We start from the raw sequence: 17,814 nt of genomic DNA, 5'->3' as shown, positions 1-17,814 counted from the left end.
ATTGTACACATGTACCCTAAAACTTAAAGTATAATAATAATTTAAAAAAAAAAGGAGATGAAGAGGTAGCCGCAGGTTGACTGAGGAAGGGTCATTGTCTATTTGAAGTTTCAAAGGTATCTCTGAAAATAAACACAGTTTTTTGCAAGAGTGAAAAAAAAAAAGAAAAAGAAAATACCTTCCCTTGACTTGTAGCATGTCTTTTCACCATCTTTATGGTGGCTTTTGTGATATAGTTAAATTTAATAATCAGTTCCTTTGTGATTTACTCTTTTTTATGTATCTTGTTTAAGAAATCTTAATCTGTCCTTTCCCTAAGATAATAAATATATTGTATATTTTATTCCAAATCTTACTCGTTTGTTAAACTGTTGCAGTTTGTTTTTGTAAAGAACCCAATTCCCCCTCTTTTTTTCAGTGTGGAGAGCTAGTTACCATCACAGCACAATTTATTAGAGGTTCACCTGTTTCCCAGTCATGTGGTATATAAATATGTAAACATGTATATTCATGTTTCTGTCCTTGGCGTTCTGTTGCATTAATCTGATTTGTCTGAATCAATATAACACTATTTAAATTAATAGTTCTGTAAGTCCTGATATCTGAAAAGCTAATAGGTCAAGTCACCATACATTCTTTTTTAGGCACAGCTTGCCTTTTTTCTTGGGCCTTTACTATTCCATGCAAATTATAGGATTAACTTGTCCAGTTCCTTGGAAAACACTGTTGAGATTTTGACTGGAATTGCACAAAATATGTGGATCATTTTAAGAAGAACTGACATCTTTACATTATAATTTATTCTATACATGTCTTGCACATCTTAGTTTTTGCTACGTATCTTATTTTTTATTATTATTGTAAATGGTATTTCTTTTTAAATCATATTTTTGAACTGTGTTTTCATAAAGAAATGCAAATGATTTTTTGTATATTGAACTAACCTACCTTTCTAAACTCTTCTGTTAATTCTGACAATTTGTTTCTAAATGCACTTAAGTTCTCTACCTAGCAATTATATAATTTGTAAATAATGACAGTCTGAATTCTTCCTTTCTGCTTCTTATATTCTTTATTTCATTTCCCTGTCTTCTTACATGAGTCAGAATTATTAATATAGTGTTAAATAGAACCATTGATACTAGACATCCTTGTCTTGCTCTTTTTCTTGATTTTAAACAGAATATTTTTAATATTCTCCCATCCAAAATAATGCATCTTACAAGGGTTTAAATTTTTTAAAAAAATTTTGTTAAGAAATTTTATTTTATTTCTTCTTTGCTTTTGTTTTTTCAATGTGGGCTTTTAAATGTTTGCTTTTATTTTTACAATGTGGGCTTAAAAATATTAAAATATTTAATTTTATCAAATATACTTAAATTGTAAGTCTTTTTTTTTTCCTTTTCATTATGTTAATATGAAGAAATACATCTACAGGTTTTCTAATACTAAGCTACTTTGCACTTCCTGATAAATTTAACTTGGTCATTTATTAGATTTTTAAAAACACTTCTAAAAAATCTTCTCTGTTTATTTTCACATATACCAGGTGAGTTTTGGCAGCCTCTTGTTTTTTCTTTTTTACCCTTTCTTTTTTGTTAAAAACATCCTTTTATTTATTTAATGATTAATACATGGCTATTTTGTGTTTTGTATCTGATAACTATATATAAAGTTCTGGGGAGTCTAAACCAACTGCTTCTAGGCTGACTGCCTGTCAGTTGCGGAGCCTTGTTTTCTTGTATGGTTGTGAGTTTCTCTTTGATTGAGCATCCTGAGGACTTAAATTAAAGATGCTCTTTCAGAGGTGTTTGCCAGGAGTCAGAGCACAGGACTGACCTGGGAGCAGTTTAGGATATGATCCAGGCGTAATATGGGAGACTCTGGTTGAGGCCTTACCTTGCAGAGAGTCTGAAACTGGTTTGTTGAATGCAGCGCCAGGATTCATGCTTTCCCACAAGACTACTCTGGCGTTCAACTCACAGCTCTTGTTTCAGCTTCTTTTTGAACTCCCTCTGCCCCTCAACACACACCTTGGAAATTTCCTTGATATTTTTGTGAGGACAACAATGCATTTAAAAGTGAGAGTGGTTGCTGAATAATAAGGAATGATCGTTAACTGTTGGACATTGATTCTGATGACATTTTCTCAAAAGGATAACCAGGAATATTTTGTACAAAATTAGGATTATTATAATAGGCATTTAGTTTTTCATTGTTACAAATTTTGAGGAAAATCATTAATCATTTGAAAAAACTAATTGACATGTCTCCATTGTAGCAACTTGTATTTTCACTTCTAGTATCATGATTATATCCCCTGTGTAATTTGGAAATTGATTTTAGCATTAGGAAATTTCCTAGTTTCAGTTAAAATGAATTTTTTGTAAGCTGAATTCTATTTTACATGCACAACTTTAGTTTGTTATTTCTTTCCTTGACAAGCATTTATTGAATGTTGTTATATGACTAAAACTTTAAGATGATAATGTTTTAATATTTTCACATTTCTTTCATAGTTTCCAAAGTGTATATATATACTCACATACTTCATATATATGAATCTACTTATATACTGTATATAAAAATATGTATATAAATATGTACACATTGTATATAAATGTGTATATATTTACACATGTATATAAATATACATACAAATGTATATAAATATACATATTTATACACAGATGTATATAAATATACAAATATAAATATATACATTTATATATAAATATATATATTTTTTGATACGTACAACTATCTTGGGAGATGGGATATTGTTATTATTTCCACATTTACAGATGAGGTCCTGTGGTTCATCAATCTTTGTGTTTTATTCAAGATTATGTAAGCAGTAAGGGATGAAATCAGGCTGAGAACCCAAATTTCTTCATCCCTAAACAAAGTATTTCTTCTAAACATGGTATCCATTTACTAGTTTATCTCTATCAGGTGACCCTTTATTCATTATTTTTCATGAGAAGGTTGTAGTTATACAAAGTGGCTGATATCTGATAATGTTTTAATCTAATTCAAAGTCGATTTCTTAAATCCAGGTGTCAGAGTAGCACACTACTGTAGAATTCTCTGTTTCATGTTTTACAATTTACCACAGTCAAGTTACAACTTGCACATGTTACATTAAAATGTGAGTTCACCTTAATTTCTTGAAATGAGCCAGAAGAAGAAGTGGTTTTGTTTTGTGATCAGGGAAATGCTACTTGACTGCCAAATTGTCTAGAACAGCACATTAAAGGTGCTTGATTTTATACTGTTAAAATTAAATAAAACATGGCAACTGTCATGTCATATGTAACTTTTATATTATTCTGTAACTTTTTTTGAAAATAAAAAGTGATCAAATTGATCTTCAGGTAAAGAATCTTTTTCTCTTGATTATCTCTTAGTGTATGATGATTTGTTCCATTTAATGGGTAGAGAATTTATTGTTGCTGTTATTGTTTCAAAAGTAGCTGAATAAAACTCTTAACTTTTTCTTCATAGTTAAAATTAAAACCTCAAGTAAATAAATATTTAACATTTTGCCAAACTATGTAATCTAATTATGGGCTTAATGCATTTAAAGGCTTCGTATAATTTGCTACGTATTTTCACACAAGTTACCTGAACATAAGTCCAGTCTTCCTGCTGTTTTCTGAGTCACACAGTGATTCAGTGACAGAACAGCTGTTGGCAGTGGTGTGGGTATAATAGGGAAAAGAGACTGATGGGGACAACCCAAGTTTAGACAAGCTGGTAAAAGTAGAAGAAAATCTTTTTGAAAACACTAGTGATCACTAAGGGCTGTGGAGAATTTTTGCTTGGTGGGTGAATGTGGAAGAGGCAACAGCATGGGAAGGTGTTGGTAAAGGAGCTCCATACTTGCTTAAACTGCCTTTTGATTGTGAGGCCGTTGATGAATATTTAGTTTGGGCTTTAGGTTTTTTATGATACAGGATCTTTTCCATTTCTGGCTTTGTATCTCAGAGATCACTTAGTTACACTTATAGATGAATAGGAGTTTCAATTCCTTGTTTTAGAAAGAAGCTTGGTAACTGTTAGTGAGTTACAAATAAGCCAAATAGAAGAAGGTACATATTTCTGCAGTATCAGATAAAGTTTTTCCTCATAAGTATTTAGATTCTTGGATATCATATTAATTCTCAGAAGAGTGGGTATAAAAAGGTATGGGACTTCTTCCTGGGGTGGGTTGGAGGTGGTGAAATATCTTTTTTTTTTTTTCTGAGATCATCATAGACAAGATCAAATAATGGTAAACATGCCAATGAATTTTCTAAGCACTATTCCTTTAAGTGAAAGAAGAGTGTTTCAGTAAAATGATTTAATATTGGGTCTTCCAAAAGACGGATTTAAGAGTTTCATCTTTAAAAGACAGAAAAATTAAGTTATTTTACACAATGAATATTGTTGTGCCGTGTGTCACAGACATGACGTGAGAGGGAATCAGAGAACATGCAGTTAATACAACGCAAACTAGTATCATTATTTTTGCTCAATCACTTCCATTGTCTAAGTAAGATAATTAAAGGACAGCATAAAATAAAATTTCAAAACTTTACTCAATCATATTAAGCTATTTTAATTAAAGTAAATGTTTTAATGCCATTGAATATTCATCACCATTCAAAATTATTGATGTAAATAGTGTTATATGTTAAAGGTAATTTAACTTCCATGGATGAGAATTCAGCTAATGTTTCACTTAACTTTTAGGTAATTTTTTCAATATCCTGGTATTAAATGAAGTCCATGAGTTTGTGGTGAAAGCTGTGCAGCAGTACCCAGAGAACGCAGCATTGCAGATCTCAGCGCTCAGCTGTTTGGCCCTCCTCAGTAAGTAACTTCACTAAAAAGGGGATTCTTACAGAGGCATTTGACATCAAATATGAACATTGTAACAAGAGAATCATATGTACAGATGGAAGTATTCAATGCCTCTTCTGTCCTGTGTAGCTCATTTTCCAGTAGAGGATACTTTCAAGGAAACTAACAGTTGTGACAAATATACACATCTCAATGTAGAGTTTTGCTTTACATCATTCTTGATTTAGCTTTGTCATTAAGCAGCTAATCTGTTTTAAAAAAATTTTTATTTGTGGCTGGGCATGGTGGCTCACGCCTGTAATCTCAGCACTTTGGGAGGCCGAGGCGGGTGGATCACAAGGTCAGGAGTTCGAGACCAGCCTGGCCAACATGGTGAAACCCCATCTCTACTAAAAATATAAAAATTAGTCTGGCATGGTGGCGGGCACCTATAATCCCAGCTGCTCGGGAGGCCGAGGCAGGAGAATCGCTTGAAACTGGAGGGTAGGAGTTGAAGTGAGCTGAGATTGTGCCGCTGCACTCCAGCCTGGGCAACAAGAATGAAACTCCATCTCAAAAAAAAAAATTTATTTGTATTTTAAGTTCTGGTGTACACGTGCAGGATGTGCAGGTTTTTTACATAGGTAGACGTGTGCCATGGTGGTTTGCTATACCTATTAACCCATCACCTAGGTATTAAGCCCAGCATGCGTTAGCTATTTTTCCTAATGCTCTCCCTTCTCCAGTCCCATCCCCCAACAGGCCTCAGTGTGTATTGTTCCTCTCCCTGTGTTCATGTGTTCTCATTGTTCAGCTCCCATTTATAAGTGAGAACACGCAGTGTGTGGTTTTCTCTTCATGTGTTAGTTATCTGAGGATAATGGTTTCCAGCTCCATCCGTGTCCCTGCAAAGGACATGAGATAATTCCTTTTTATGGCTGCATAGTATTCCATGGTATATATGTACCACATTTTCTTTATCTAGTCTATCATTGATGGGCATTGGGGTTGATTCCATGTCTTTGCTATTGTGAATAGTGCTGTGATGAACTAATCTTTTCAAATAATCCTCCTCTCGTCTATTAGGTTTTTTTTTCCTTTGGTACCTTCTTCCTCATTTTATTATTTATCTGGATAGGATGGTAGCATTATGAGACGTATAATATATTAAAAATTATCTTTGTAATTGACCAAGGCTTCTACTAAAGCACACCTCATTCTGTTGGTAATATTTCAAAATATGGACTTAGAGTTGGTCAAACTGTTAAGTAGATAATATATATAATGTTTTTATATATTTTTCAATTTTTTTCAAGCTGAGACTATTTTCTTAAATCAAGATTTAGAGGAAAAGAATGAGAATCAAGAGAATGATGATGAGGGGGAAGAAGATAAATTGTTTTGGCTGGAAGCCTGTTACAAAGCATTAACGTGGCATAGAAAGAACAAGCACGTGCAGGTAGGTCTCTCATAAATATTAGAGTTATTCAAAATTATGTTTTCCAGTCATTTATATTTTGACAGATTTCTTTTTTCTCCCCTAATCCAGGAGGCCGCATGCTGGGCACTAAATAATCTCCTTATGTACCAAAACAGTTTACATGAGAAGATTGGAGATGAAGATGGCCAGTTAGTAGTTTTGATTTTATATGATAGAAAATTTCAGTTATATTTTAAATCAATACCTATAAAATACCTTAACCATAACTTTTATTGTTAGAAATATTTTTGATATAGGCATTTAGTTTTAGATGTTGCTGCAGAATAGTAGTAGGTATGTAGTATTTTGATCTCATCACCTTCAGGAGTTAGAAAAGGTAGAATGAGAGTTATTATTGAGAGATTTGGAATCAAGGGTCATTTGGTAATTCATGAATCATGGAGAAAGAATCTTTCTATTTTCTGGCTGATCGTTTTAAAATGCCATATTAATTCATCTTGGGTGATAGAAATTGCAGAGCCATCTGTGATCTTTTCTTCTATGGTGACTAGCCAGCAGGTTGTCAATATCAGAAATTAGATTTGGTTAGAGAGCTTCCTATGATGAGTTCCCATCTGATGTGACAGAGTTGACCTGTCTTCTTTCGAGAGGGTTATTTGAAGCTGTCATCTCTGGATAACTCTTTCAATAGGAGTGCCATTCAAACATCATAAGACCGGCACTCTCTCCCAAAGATACAAGCTGTAGCAAGGAGTTTTGTGCGTATCAGGTTTGTTTCATATCCGTGAGCCTTTGTGTTTTATGGCAACTGATTGATTATACTTGTGCTATTTGCAGTGGGTATCCTCTGGGTTTTAAATAGTGAATGACTTATTTTGGAAACAAATAGTAGTATTCTATGTCTGAAATCTTGACCGTCTATTTGTTTAATTATCTATTGCTGATAAGAAGGGAATTAATAACACAGATGCTACTTAATTAAATATTTTCATTTTGACAAGAAACAGTAATTCTTTTGAAAACTATGCTAAATTGGCATCTTAATAATCTCATGTTGAGCAAGGCTTTTGGAGATTAGGGTAAGGGAGATTCATGTCGCAGTTTATAAATTTCAGTTCATAGGATACCTATTTTTCAATATCCATAAGATAACTTTAAAATAAATATATTATTAAAACAAAGAAAATATATTTACGTTATACATCTTTAAAACCTACCTTGCTTCTTTACAATTTTCAGTTTTTCCTCTCTTGTTTCCATTCTCTTCTCCTCACTTTACCTTTTTCCTCAGCATCTCTTTACATATCTGCTGAGCTTTTTTATTTCTCTCTGCTGCGTATTGGCTTTTGAAAAAGCATAAAAATACTAATTTGTTAGGATTTAATTAATTCGAGTCTTAAAAAATGAACTATAATTCACTCTTGTAAGTGGAGGTGGCATGAAATATTGTTTATATGCTCTTAATTGTTGTTAGAGATATTTGATAATAGCAAGTGAGAATTTGAGATAGTTATTTAAAAGATTACTACTAAAATTTTGTTTGAATTTTTGAAAGTTTCCCAGCTCATAGGGAAGTGATGCTCTCCATGCTTATGCATTCTTCATCAAAGGAAGTTTTCCAGGCATCTGCGAATGCATTGTCAACTCTCTTAGAACAAAATGGTAAGCAGTGGGCCATGTTTTCAAATAAAGGGAAACACATTTTTGTGGTATTTTTAATTGTAGAAGCTATATACTGTGAAAAATTTACATAATTTATAAAGCTATATATTGTGAAAGGTATCTCTATGTGTAGAGATGTATTGACATATGGATTATGAATATATACGTAAAAGGATGAAGAATAAAATAAACATTTGTTGTATATTTTTCCGGACTTCTATGTGTAAACTCACACATGACATATACAAAATTTTATGTATTTTGTAGAAATGGGATCATATTATACTCTTTTATAACCAAATTTTATTTATTCTCTTTTTTATGTTGATACATGTGTATTCTCACATTATCATTTTATTTTTAATTTTTTAAATTAATTTTTGTTTTTAGATATGGTCTCACTCTGTCACCTAGGCTGGAGTGCAGTCCCATGATCATGGCTCACTACAACCTCAAACTTTTGGACTCAGGTGATGCTCCCACCTCAGCTTCCTGAGTATCTGGGACTACAGGCATGCACTGCCATACCTGGCTAATTTTTTGCAGAGATGGTGTTTTGCCATGTTGCCCAGGCTGGTCTCGAATTCCTGGGCTCAAGCAATCCATCTGCCTTGGCCTCCCAAGTGCTGGGATTACAGGCATGAACCACTGTGCCCGGCCCAAATTATAATTTTTAATAGCTTTGTAGTTTTTCAGTGCTTGCCTGTATTCTATTTTATGAACCAATTTCTTACTGATGAAGTTTTAGTTTGTGTCCAGTGGGATGTTTCTGGAACCCATAGTAAACACCAATGATCACTTTCCTCCTCTGTTTTCCTTTATACATGGTTCCTGTTATTTTCTTGGGAAAATTTCACAGAAATGCAACTGGGTAGAGAGATATTCACCATTTTACAAACTGGTAAAATTGTCTATTATAAATTTCCACACTATACTTTTTTAAAAAATGGTTCTTTAATGTAATTCTTATAAATCTTATAGCTTTGTATAATTATGAAGAGAAAAATGGCTTGTATCCCTTTAGAAAGACATGAGTTTTAAGATTATGGTTCAGGCTGCTCAAATTTCTTCCCCCATAAACAGGAATACTGCCAGAAATCCTTAGGTGAAAACTCATCATAAAGGCATCGGGACTTGGCAGCTTTTGCAGGACATTTTTAGAGGGCAAAAAATAGAGAAAAACACTGAAAGTCAGAGACAGAGACCAGTGTAAGCATCAGCTTTTAATAGAGAAACTGGATAGGGTGGAAAAAAAATAAAGCAACCACCTCATGCATGTTTCTTTATATTATTATTGAAGTCAAATAAAGAGGAAAATCATTTCTTCTTCCTCTTCCTCCTTTTTCATCTCACCTCTCCAATGGCACTTTAATAAAACGCTTGGAGTGGCCAGGGCACTGACAGACAGACAGGGGCTGCTCTCAAGGATAATGAGTCACAGTAAAAGGGGAAAGAGAGGGAATCGCTGTTCTCGAATCTCTCTTATTCTACTGTGCAGTTAAAGAGGTCTGGACAGGGATTTCACTCCTGAAAATGAGGACTGGACTTTGTGGCTTCTGTTGGGGCACCTTTAGAGTGGAGGTAGACTTTTACTGTGTACAGACAACATTGTGTTGGTGACATCATTCATAACCACCTGGAAATCTCCTTTGATATGCAAATCAAACAACCATAACTTTGTGAAATTTCGACTGCTTCCTATTGTGGTGTCTGAGGACTGGTTACATTCAGAGTCCACCCTGATGTCTTTGTTCAGTTTTCTGCTCTTTCTAGTTCCTTACTTCTTTGTTCCTGATCCCCTGTCAGGTAAAATGTCCTCAGATCCTTTTGTATTGTCTTTGGAGCTCTGCCTTAATAAAGCATGAAGAACTTGAGTAGCTCGTTCATCAACTTTCTTGGGCAATTTCTCATTGAAAGACACTTGGGTGTCTTTGGGTGTGCAGAGCTGAGCATGGCTTTATGTTTTTAGAAAAAATGGCTACATTGGCAGGCAGAAGAACTGGGTCCTTGGAATCATGGAGGTCCCAAGGTTGCATACATTTTGTGTGACATTTTTCCTATTCAATTAATTAACTAATATTTATTGAGCTCCCAAGTGTGTAGTGTCTGTAGGCACTTGGGATGCATTCATTAAGTAAAAATCCCAGGCTCATGGAGTTTAAACTGTAGTAGGGAAGATAATAAGATTAACTAAAATATGTAATATTTGAGGCAGTTAAGAATAAAAAATGAAGCAAGGAAGGAGAATATGATATGTTAGACATCAGAGGAGATGAAGTTGTGAATAGGCAGCCAGGAAAGAAGGTGACTATTGAGTAAGACCTGCAGGGCGTCGCATATTGTTTTTTGCCTCTGGAAGCAGTTAATTTCCTGTTAAAATGGAGTGGATGAGATCAAGAGTATTATGTAGATAGCTGGTAAATGCGATAGTGTGTAAAATGTTCTATAAAGTCTAACGTGACTTTATGATGAAATTTCTTCTTCTAGGTTTATTGCTTGCAATTTTCAAATCACACATTGGGTTACTGTCTAGGTTAGTGATTCTTAAAGTGTGGTTCCTGGACCAGCAGCATTTGCTGGGGGAACTTGATAAACAATGTAAATTCAAGGACCCCATACAGACCTTCTCAATCACAAACCCTGGAGTTGAGACCCAGCAATCCATGTTTTAACAAGCTCTCCAGGTGATTCTGATGCACACTAAAGTTTGAGAACCACTGACCCAGTGTCGTTTTTGTCTTTTAAAGTGTCTTCTTGGCTAGAAGCTAGCCACTTTGGGAAAGGTTATTACAACTTCTGATGTGATCAAGCAAAGTAACCAACTCTTTATTGTATCTTAATATGTGATATTCTGAATGTGTTTAAAAGGTATGAGTTTTTCAGGCTCTGGCAGTATTTTAGAATGTGTATGTGATTTCTATTTATTTCCATGTTTTGTCCTATCTTCTTAAGATAGACTACTTATTTGAAAAGCAGTACTTAAGTTAAAACTTTTTATGTTTCTTTTTCTGCCACTTTCAAAGTGTTGAATCACAGTGTGTAATGTTGGAACTGATATTTTTATAGCAGCTTCAAGACAATTGATATTTATGTGGAAACTTGAAGACAGTAGGTTTATGTTTAGTGAAGGAAGTTTATTACAAAGAGGAAAATTGGCCAGTTGTGGTGGCTCACGCCTGTAATCCCAGCACTTTGGGAGGCCAAGGCAGGAGGATTGCTTGAGCTGAGGAGTTCAAGACCAGGCTGGGCAACATAGTGAGATCCCCTCTCTACAAAATATTAACAAAAATTAGCCAGGCGTGGTGGCACACTTGTAGTCCCTGGTACTTGGAGGCTGAGACAGGAGGATCACTTGAGGCCAGGAGGTTAAGACTGCAGTGAGCTATGATCATGCTACTGCACTCCAGCCTTGGCAACAGAGAGAGATGCTGTCACAAAAAGAAACAACAACAAAAAAAGAGGAAAATTATTCCTTAATCATTATTGCTGGAATATAGTTACTTTCCACAAATAGTGAAGTACCAGTTGTAAAGCATATCTATATGTTTCCTAGACTTTGGCATTACTTTGTGAAAATAACTGTAATTACTTATGTTCTATGTAAATGCTTTCCATTCATTTGTATATGATGGCATATATAGAAATTATAATGTTTGTAAAGTCCACTGGGATAAATGGACAAAGCAGCTGAAGGCTGAAAGCAACCAAGCCTGTTACAGCCCCTTCATTCCCCACACTCCCAAAAAGCTGAGTGAATGGTCGATACCTCCACATGCTTATAACTCATTCCCAGCCCACCAGTGTCTAGCATATCTGGTTAGTCTTAGCTTTACATAAGTGCAGTTATTTGCGAACTTGTTTTAAGTATTGGAATAAAATTTAACTTTCATTCTTATTTTGGAGACCATTATTTAAACAGATTTCTTTTTTCCTGCAAAAACACTCTTTTCACAATGGACAGAGACAGGGTGATTACATTAAAACCATCTACTCTATGAATAAAAATGTTAAAACAAAATCCCAACAAAGGGTTAATAAAGGCAAAAAAAATTGGAAATGACATGTGTTTTAAAGAAATAAACATGAGTTATCTTTAAGCTGTCAATGAACTATAAATTATGTGTGCTCTTGTATATGCTTTCCTGTAAATTCGGACTATATTAATATTCTAAAGCTTATGGTAAAATTATGAAAATATGCTTTCATATCTATAAGTAACATTTTAAAAAATCTCAGTTAATTTCAGAAAAATACTGTTATCAAAAGGAATACACCTGAATGTTTTGGAGTTAATGCAGAAGCATATACATTCTCCTGAAGTGGCTGAAAGTGGCTGTAAAATGCTAAATCATCTTTTTGAAGGAAGGTAATATAGATTCATTAACTTGTACAGAATATATCATATTGGGCCAGGTAGAATATCAATATTTCAAGCATATTTCTAACAATGAAAAGAAAAAGAAAAACATAAGACACTTGAAAATTGAAGCATTTTGCAATGTAATCTCGTGTCACTAGTACCATAGACTTACTTTATCTGAACACTGAAAGGAATGGCAAGATTGTGGAAACATGTTGAAGGTTTGCTTTTGAACCTGATGCTTGATGTTGACTATATTTTGAAAAGTGGTAATTGTATAGCACATAGCATACAGCAGTTTTTCTAATTATTGTGTGTGTGAAAGTTATAAAAGATAAAATCAGTTTATGGCTAAATTTTGCTCTTTCACAACGAATATATTATTCCTTCATCTGAATGAACTTTGTCTTCTCTTCCTTCTCTCAATCCTTAGTTAGGGAAAATTTTAACTACATCTAGTCCAAGTGCAGAGATGCTAAGATTATATAGCTGGCGGTTAGTGGCACAACAGAGACCATATCCTTTGATCTATGTGTGGATGATGGTGGGGCAGGGTGGGATGAGGTGGGGGTGAGGGGTGGTAGGTGTGGGCAGAACTTGTGGCTTAAAAAAACACCTGTTTAAAAGACTAAAAATGAATAATATGCAGAAGGTACCTACTGTAGAATAGGCTCAGTGCCTTTTTGCATTTTGTTAAGCCAAAAAATATGATGTAAATTTGGCATTGTCTGAGTAAATTTCAAACAAAAAGAGGCTATATAGAAAACTCTCATGTGTAAAAAAATTAATTGGCACAGAAGTTGCAGTAAAAACTAATTTTGTTCCTGGTTTTGCCACTAATTTGAGCCAACTGTTTCATCTCTAAAACTTCACGTTCCTCATTGGTAAAGAGGAATGATAATAACAACCTTGAAAGTTGTAAGCTTAGAATGTAAGGATTAAATAAATTAATTTTTACAAAGGGATTAGGATAATGCCTGCTGCATTTTAAGCACTCAACAAATTGTATCTATTGTTGTTATACTGTTACTAAGTGTGAATAAATGAAGTGCATATAGCATGAAATGTAGCGTAACTGCAGACTTGTAAGAAGTAGGGTTACACTGTTTTTAACATCAGTCTAACTAATCTATGTTTATATATCTTTCTAAGCTGTATTTCTCTTATTTAAGTGTTGTTTTTGAACACTGAGATGAAAAGTTTATCTTAAATGTTGATTTTAATGGTGCCGGAAGTGTGCAAACCTTTACAAATGAGGCAAGAACACAGCGGAATAAACTCCAGTCTAGGATTCTGTAGATTCTGGGCAAGGCATTTAATGTTTCTCGCTGCATGCTCTTACGTAAAATGTGTACAGTTGCAGTCCTGGAGATTCCGCATTGGCTCTGACAGTGTGTCTGCCCCTACAGAACTCATGTGAGTTGAGAGACTGATAAGTAAACAGATTATTATAGTACAGTCTCAGAATGCAGTGGCAGTAGTGTGTAAAAGACGCAATGCTAAGAGTAGAGTGGACCCAGCTGGGGTTACCCAAGGAGGGGAGGCTCCAATGGAGGGATGTGTTTAAACTGGGACTTTAAGTTGGAAAAGAAGGAATGTATCTCAGTGTCCACAGAACCATGCAAAGTGAGAACATGGTTCTGATATGCACAAGTTTCAGTTAACAAGCAAAGCAAGGATTGACTGTATTAAAGTTCATAGTACCTACTGCATTCTAGTCAAGTGACATTTGCTCATATGTAAAAGAAAGAATAGCTTAAATACCTGAGAGAAACCAAGACTGTAAAACAAATTAAAAATAATTAAAAATACCTTATAAGAAGTCCAGTGATGTTAATCTGGAAGAGGAAGGTTCGTGTGATGTAAAGAGGCCTTGTCTTGGGGTCAGACAAGTTTGGGTACCAGTCTTGTCTCTGTCACTTTCTAGTGATAAGACCTGAATATTTAACCTCTATCTGTCTAAGTTCTTCATGTAGAAAATGGGGATAATAACACCTGCCTGCTGGGATTGTTGTTATTGACCCATCGTAGGTCAGAAGGATGTTGTTAGTTTTATGAAGTGAAATAATTCCCGGGTTACTATGAATTCTATCTTATGAGTTCAAAGTTTAGACAATTAAAATTATGTATGCTCATACTACTGATTTCAAATACATTTTCATATAGTCTTTCCTGATAAAATATATTGGTTCTGTCCTCCTGTACTTATTTCAATTTGGTGTTTATACCATTGAATCAGATCAGTCTTTCAATAAGCATGCCAATTTTATATCCCCAGCAACACTTCCCTGGATATAATGGCAGCAGTGGTCCCCAAAATACTAACAGTTATGAAACGTCATGAGACATCATTACCAGTGCAGCTGGAGGCGCTTCGAGCTATTTTACATTTTATAGTGCCTGGTAAGTTACATAGTTGATTGTGGGAAGAGATAACAATTTAAATGGATTTTTGATTTTTCATGAAATAGCAATATTCTAGGCAAATATTAAAAGACTAGTTTCTGTCGACTAAATGTAAATCTTTCTGTTAAACCAAAAAGAGGTTAAATATGATGCAGAAGAGTCACTTAGATTAATTTTTATAAGAAAACAATATGAATTCAGTAATTTATTTATACAAAGTAACTACAATGTAAAATGTGGAGCTTTTATTTTTAAGGAGGGTGTTCATCTCTGATAATTCTTTTCTATTTTTGTTGCCATGACCTGAGTTCAAGCTTTTTTTCTCTTGTTTGAATTGTACTATTAGCTAATTTTCATACCTGTTCTCTTCCTTCATTTCTATCCTTTTCTTACTCTATGATTGAATTAATCTTTCTCCAATGTGGCTTGTACTCATTTACCTCAATGGCTTCCACCCTCCACCCACCTTTAATTGTTACTGACATCTGTTATCACCTTATTTGTTCTCCAAAGCCCCTTTAAAACACCTATGTCTGTATTCATCCAACACATTTATTAAGTGCTTCTTATGTTCTAAGCACTGTGATGATGTTAAACTTTAAAAGATGAATTGGAAAAAAAGCACAACTGTACTATTATAGGAGCTTAGAGGTAGATGGAAGTGTAAATAGATAATTAACAGGCAGTGTGAGAGAGGCGATGATAGATGCATATATAAAAGGCTTTGAGAATATCGATGGAGGCACAAATAATTTCTTCAAAGGAGTAGGACAGAGATTGTAATATTTGAGGTGGAAGGGTAGATAGAGCTGGCCTGGTAGAAAGGCCAAGGAGGACATTTCAAGCAGAAGAAAGTGCACATGGTCGGGGGTGAGTGAGGCATGGAGGATAAGGAGAGGAGTGCTTGGGGATGAGTGTGGAAGGAAAGGCTGAGGCCCAAAGAAAAGGGCCTTGAATGCAGTGCTAAAAAATTTTTGCCTTTTAAAAATGGAAGCCAATCCAATTTTATTAAAATTGTTTGCAGATTGTAGTGTCACACCGAAATTTGCAACTAAAGACAATAGCATTGTGTTGCAGAGGATGATAGGGAGAGAGACTAGATACAAGGAGACTGGGTTGGAGGTCCATGGTAGTCAAGTGAGACCCAGTGAAGGGACCCAGCAATGGAAACACAGATGAGAGGGCAGATTGGACAGATGGTTGGGAGATCTGTTTGATGTGACATCGTGATCCCTAAGTATGAGGGATGATACTTTGTTCTGTGAAGTTCCCAATCTTTTGAAGTCATTTTTGCTTTGTTCTTTTAAAATGAAATCTTCCTAAATCTATCATTTTCTCCAGTTATATAGGTATTTTGTTTCTCTGTATAAGAGTATTACTCGATATAAAAGTTTCTTCAAGGACAGAGCTTTCTTCAGTCATTTCTTTCTGGGCCCCCCAGTCCTCTGGTGGCTATTCAATCAGTATTTTAAAAATTGAATCATGGTGTCCTATTCATAGTTTCAGCTTAGTTTTGAGACATAATGTAACAGATGTAATTTTACTTGAAAATATTATTGCATGTTTTATTGAATTTTATTTTTAGATTGTAATTAAAAACAATAAAAATGCCTTTTGATTATCCTTAAAGTTGACAGCCTTATTCTTTTGAGGGAGGTTTTGGGTTTTAAAGATAACCAAAGGACACTCAAAAACCGTTTCTGTTAGTTAATAAAATAATACTCTTTTAGTCCAAAAGCAAGTTTTGAATACAGTATTTCTTTTCTTTTATTGTTCTTAAACTGATCCTGAAGGAAAATTGTTAGTCAACAATCAATCAGATGTATTATGGGTGCCCTTGAAAATAATCACTCGAGGACTGTACTTAATGTAAAAAAATACATTTTATAAGCATATCAGTATGTAAGTACATTCTTCTAGTAGGTAAAGGCTTAATCATTTACTGTATGCTAACATATTATACTACCACATTATACCATACTGTACTGTACCCGACGTAATGTACCATGCCGTGCAGTACCGTATCATTCTAGGTATCAACAAGTAACTATGGTAGCAATACTCCAGTAGTTTCGAGGTTGAATATAATTCTGGTTTGAACACGTTAAGTTGAGGTTCTTATGAGATACCTAGGTGTACATGTATTCATTTATTAGCTAGATTATATTCAGGTTTTTTAGTGGCAAAGATGTACATTATGGCAAATGTGTATAATTTAGGGTCCAATTAAGGATAGCATATTGCATCTAGTGCATATATCTTAAGTTTCTTTCAATCTATTACTGTACTTTTTCTCTTCTACTTTATAATAACTTGTTATATAGACATTGAGCTGGTTGCTTTAAGAAAATAATAATAAAGACCCAGTTACTTTAATAAAATATCATTTGACTTGTTTCTTGTGTTACTGCTAGTTTTAGAGGAAATAATGTGAAATTCTTTAAGAAGGGATATAGGCAAATTGGGAAGTATATAGAGGAGAGTGATTAGGGAGATAAAAGCACATCAAAAAGAGCAATAAGAGGAACTGAGATTGTTTTATTTGAAGAAGAGATGACTCAAGGGGATATGAAACTCTATTCAAATCTACTCACTTATAACCAGTAACAGTAATAATACCAAACAATATGGAGGACTTAAAAAGTATTAGGCATTGTTTGAAGTATTTTAAGTATATTATCTCTTTTGATTCTCACAGCACTCCATGAGGCAGATATTATTATTATTATTATTTTGGTATTGTATGGACTACAAAACTGAGGCATAGAATTGTAGAGATTTTTAAGTTCAGGCCTGATATAACAGCACCAGATTTTCAGCTTATGCAGGCTGACTCCAGAGTAGGCATTTTAAAATAAATATTTGTGCAACAATCTTGTCCTGAACAACTGTTGTATTTAAAGCACTATGTCTAGAATCCTTAAGGTATTGGGAGATGATGAGATTATGGATACTGCTCTCAAAAAAATTTACAGTCCACACGACCTAAAGGACTGTTATGTAGAAAGGAAATTATATCCATTTGAATAGTAGGACCTCAAGTGATAGAACAAAGACTGGAGAAGAAATTTACAGGAATGTTCATTTGGTCTTAATTTAAGGAAGATGTTTAATAAGA

The 17,814-nt window shown here is 34.3% G+C and overlaps 1 protein-coding gene across 3 annotated transcripts in view; it reads left to right on the top strand.

The window, feature by feature from the left end:
• The window catches only part of LRRK2 (leucine rich repeat kinase 2), a 143,449-nt gene that overhangs the window by 19,938 nt on the left and 105,697 nt on the right, over window positions 1–17,814 (top strand). For all 3 annotated transcript variants that reach the window (XR_010148048.1, XM_001168494.6, XM_063785773.1), the window contains exons 8-13: window positions 4,738–4,857; window positions 6,144–6,286; window positions 6,377–6,456; window positions 7,824–7,930; window positions 12,167–12,296; window positions 14,569–14,693. Coding sequence is in view for 2 of the 3 variants with exons in the window: in XM_001168494.6 (XP_001168494.1) it covers window positions 4,738–4,857; window positions 6,144–6,286; window positions 6,377–6,456; window positions 7,824–7,930; window positions 12,167–12,296; window positions 14,569–14,693 (705 nt within the window). In the remaining variant the exon portion in view is untranslated. The remainder of the gene's footprint in view (window positions 1–4,737; window positions 4,858–6,143; window positions 6,287–6,376; window positions 6,457–7,823; window positions 7,931–12,166; window positions 12,297–14,568; window positions 14,694–17,814) is intronic.

The sequence above is a fragment of the Pan troglodytes genome, chromosome 10, assembly GCF_028858775.2.
Source record: "Pan troglodytes isolate AG18354 chromosome 10, NHGRI_mPanTro3-v2.0_pri, whole genome shotgun sequence".
NCBI lineage: Eukaryota > Metazoa > Chordata > Mammalia > Primates > Hominidae > Pan > Pan troglodytes.
Note: the sequence above shows the minus strand (reverse complement) of the source record. Positions and strands in the feature narration are given on the sequence as shown.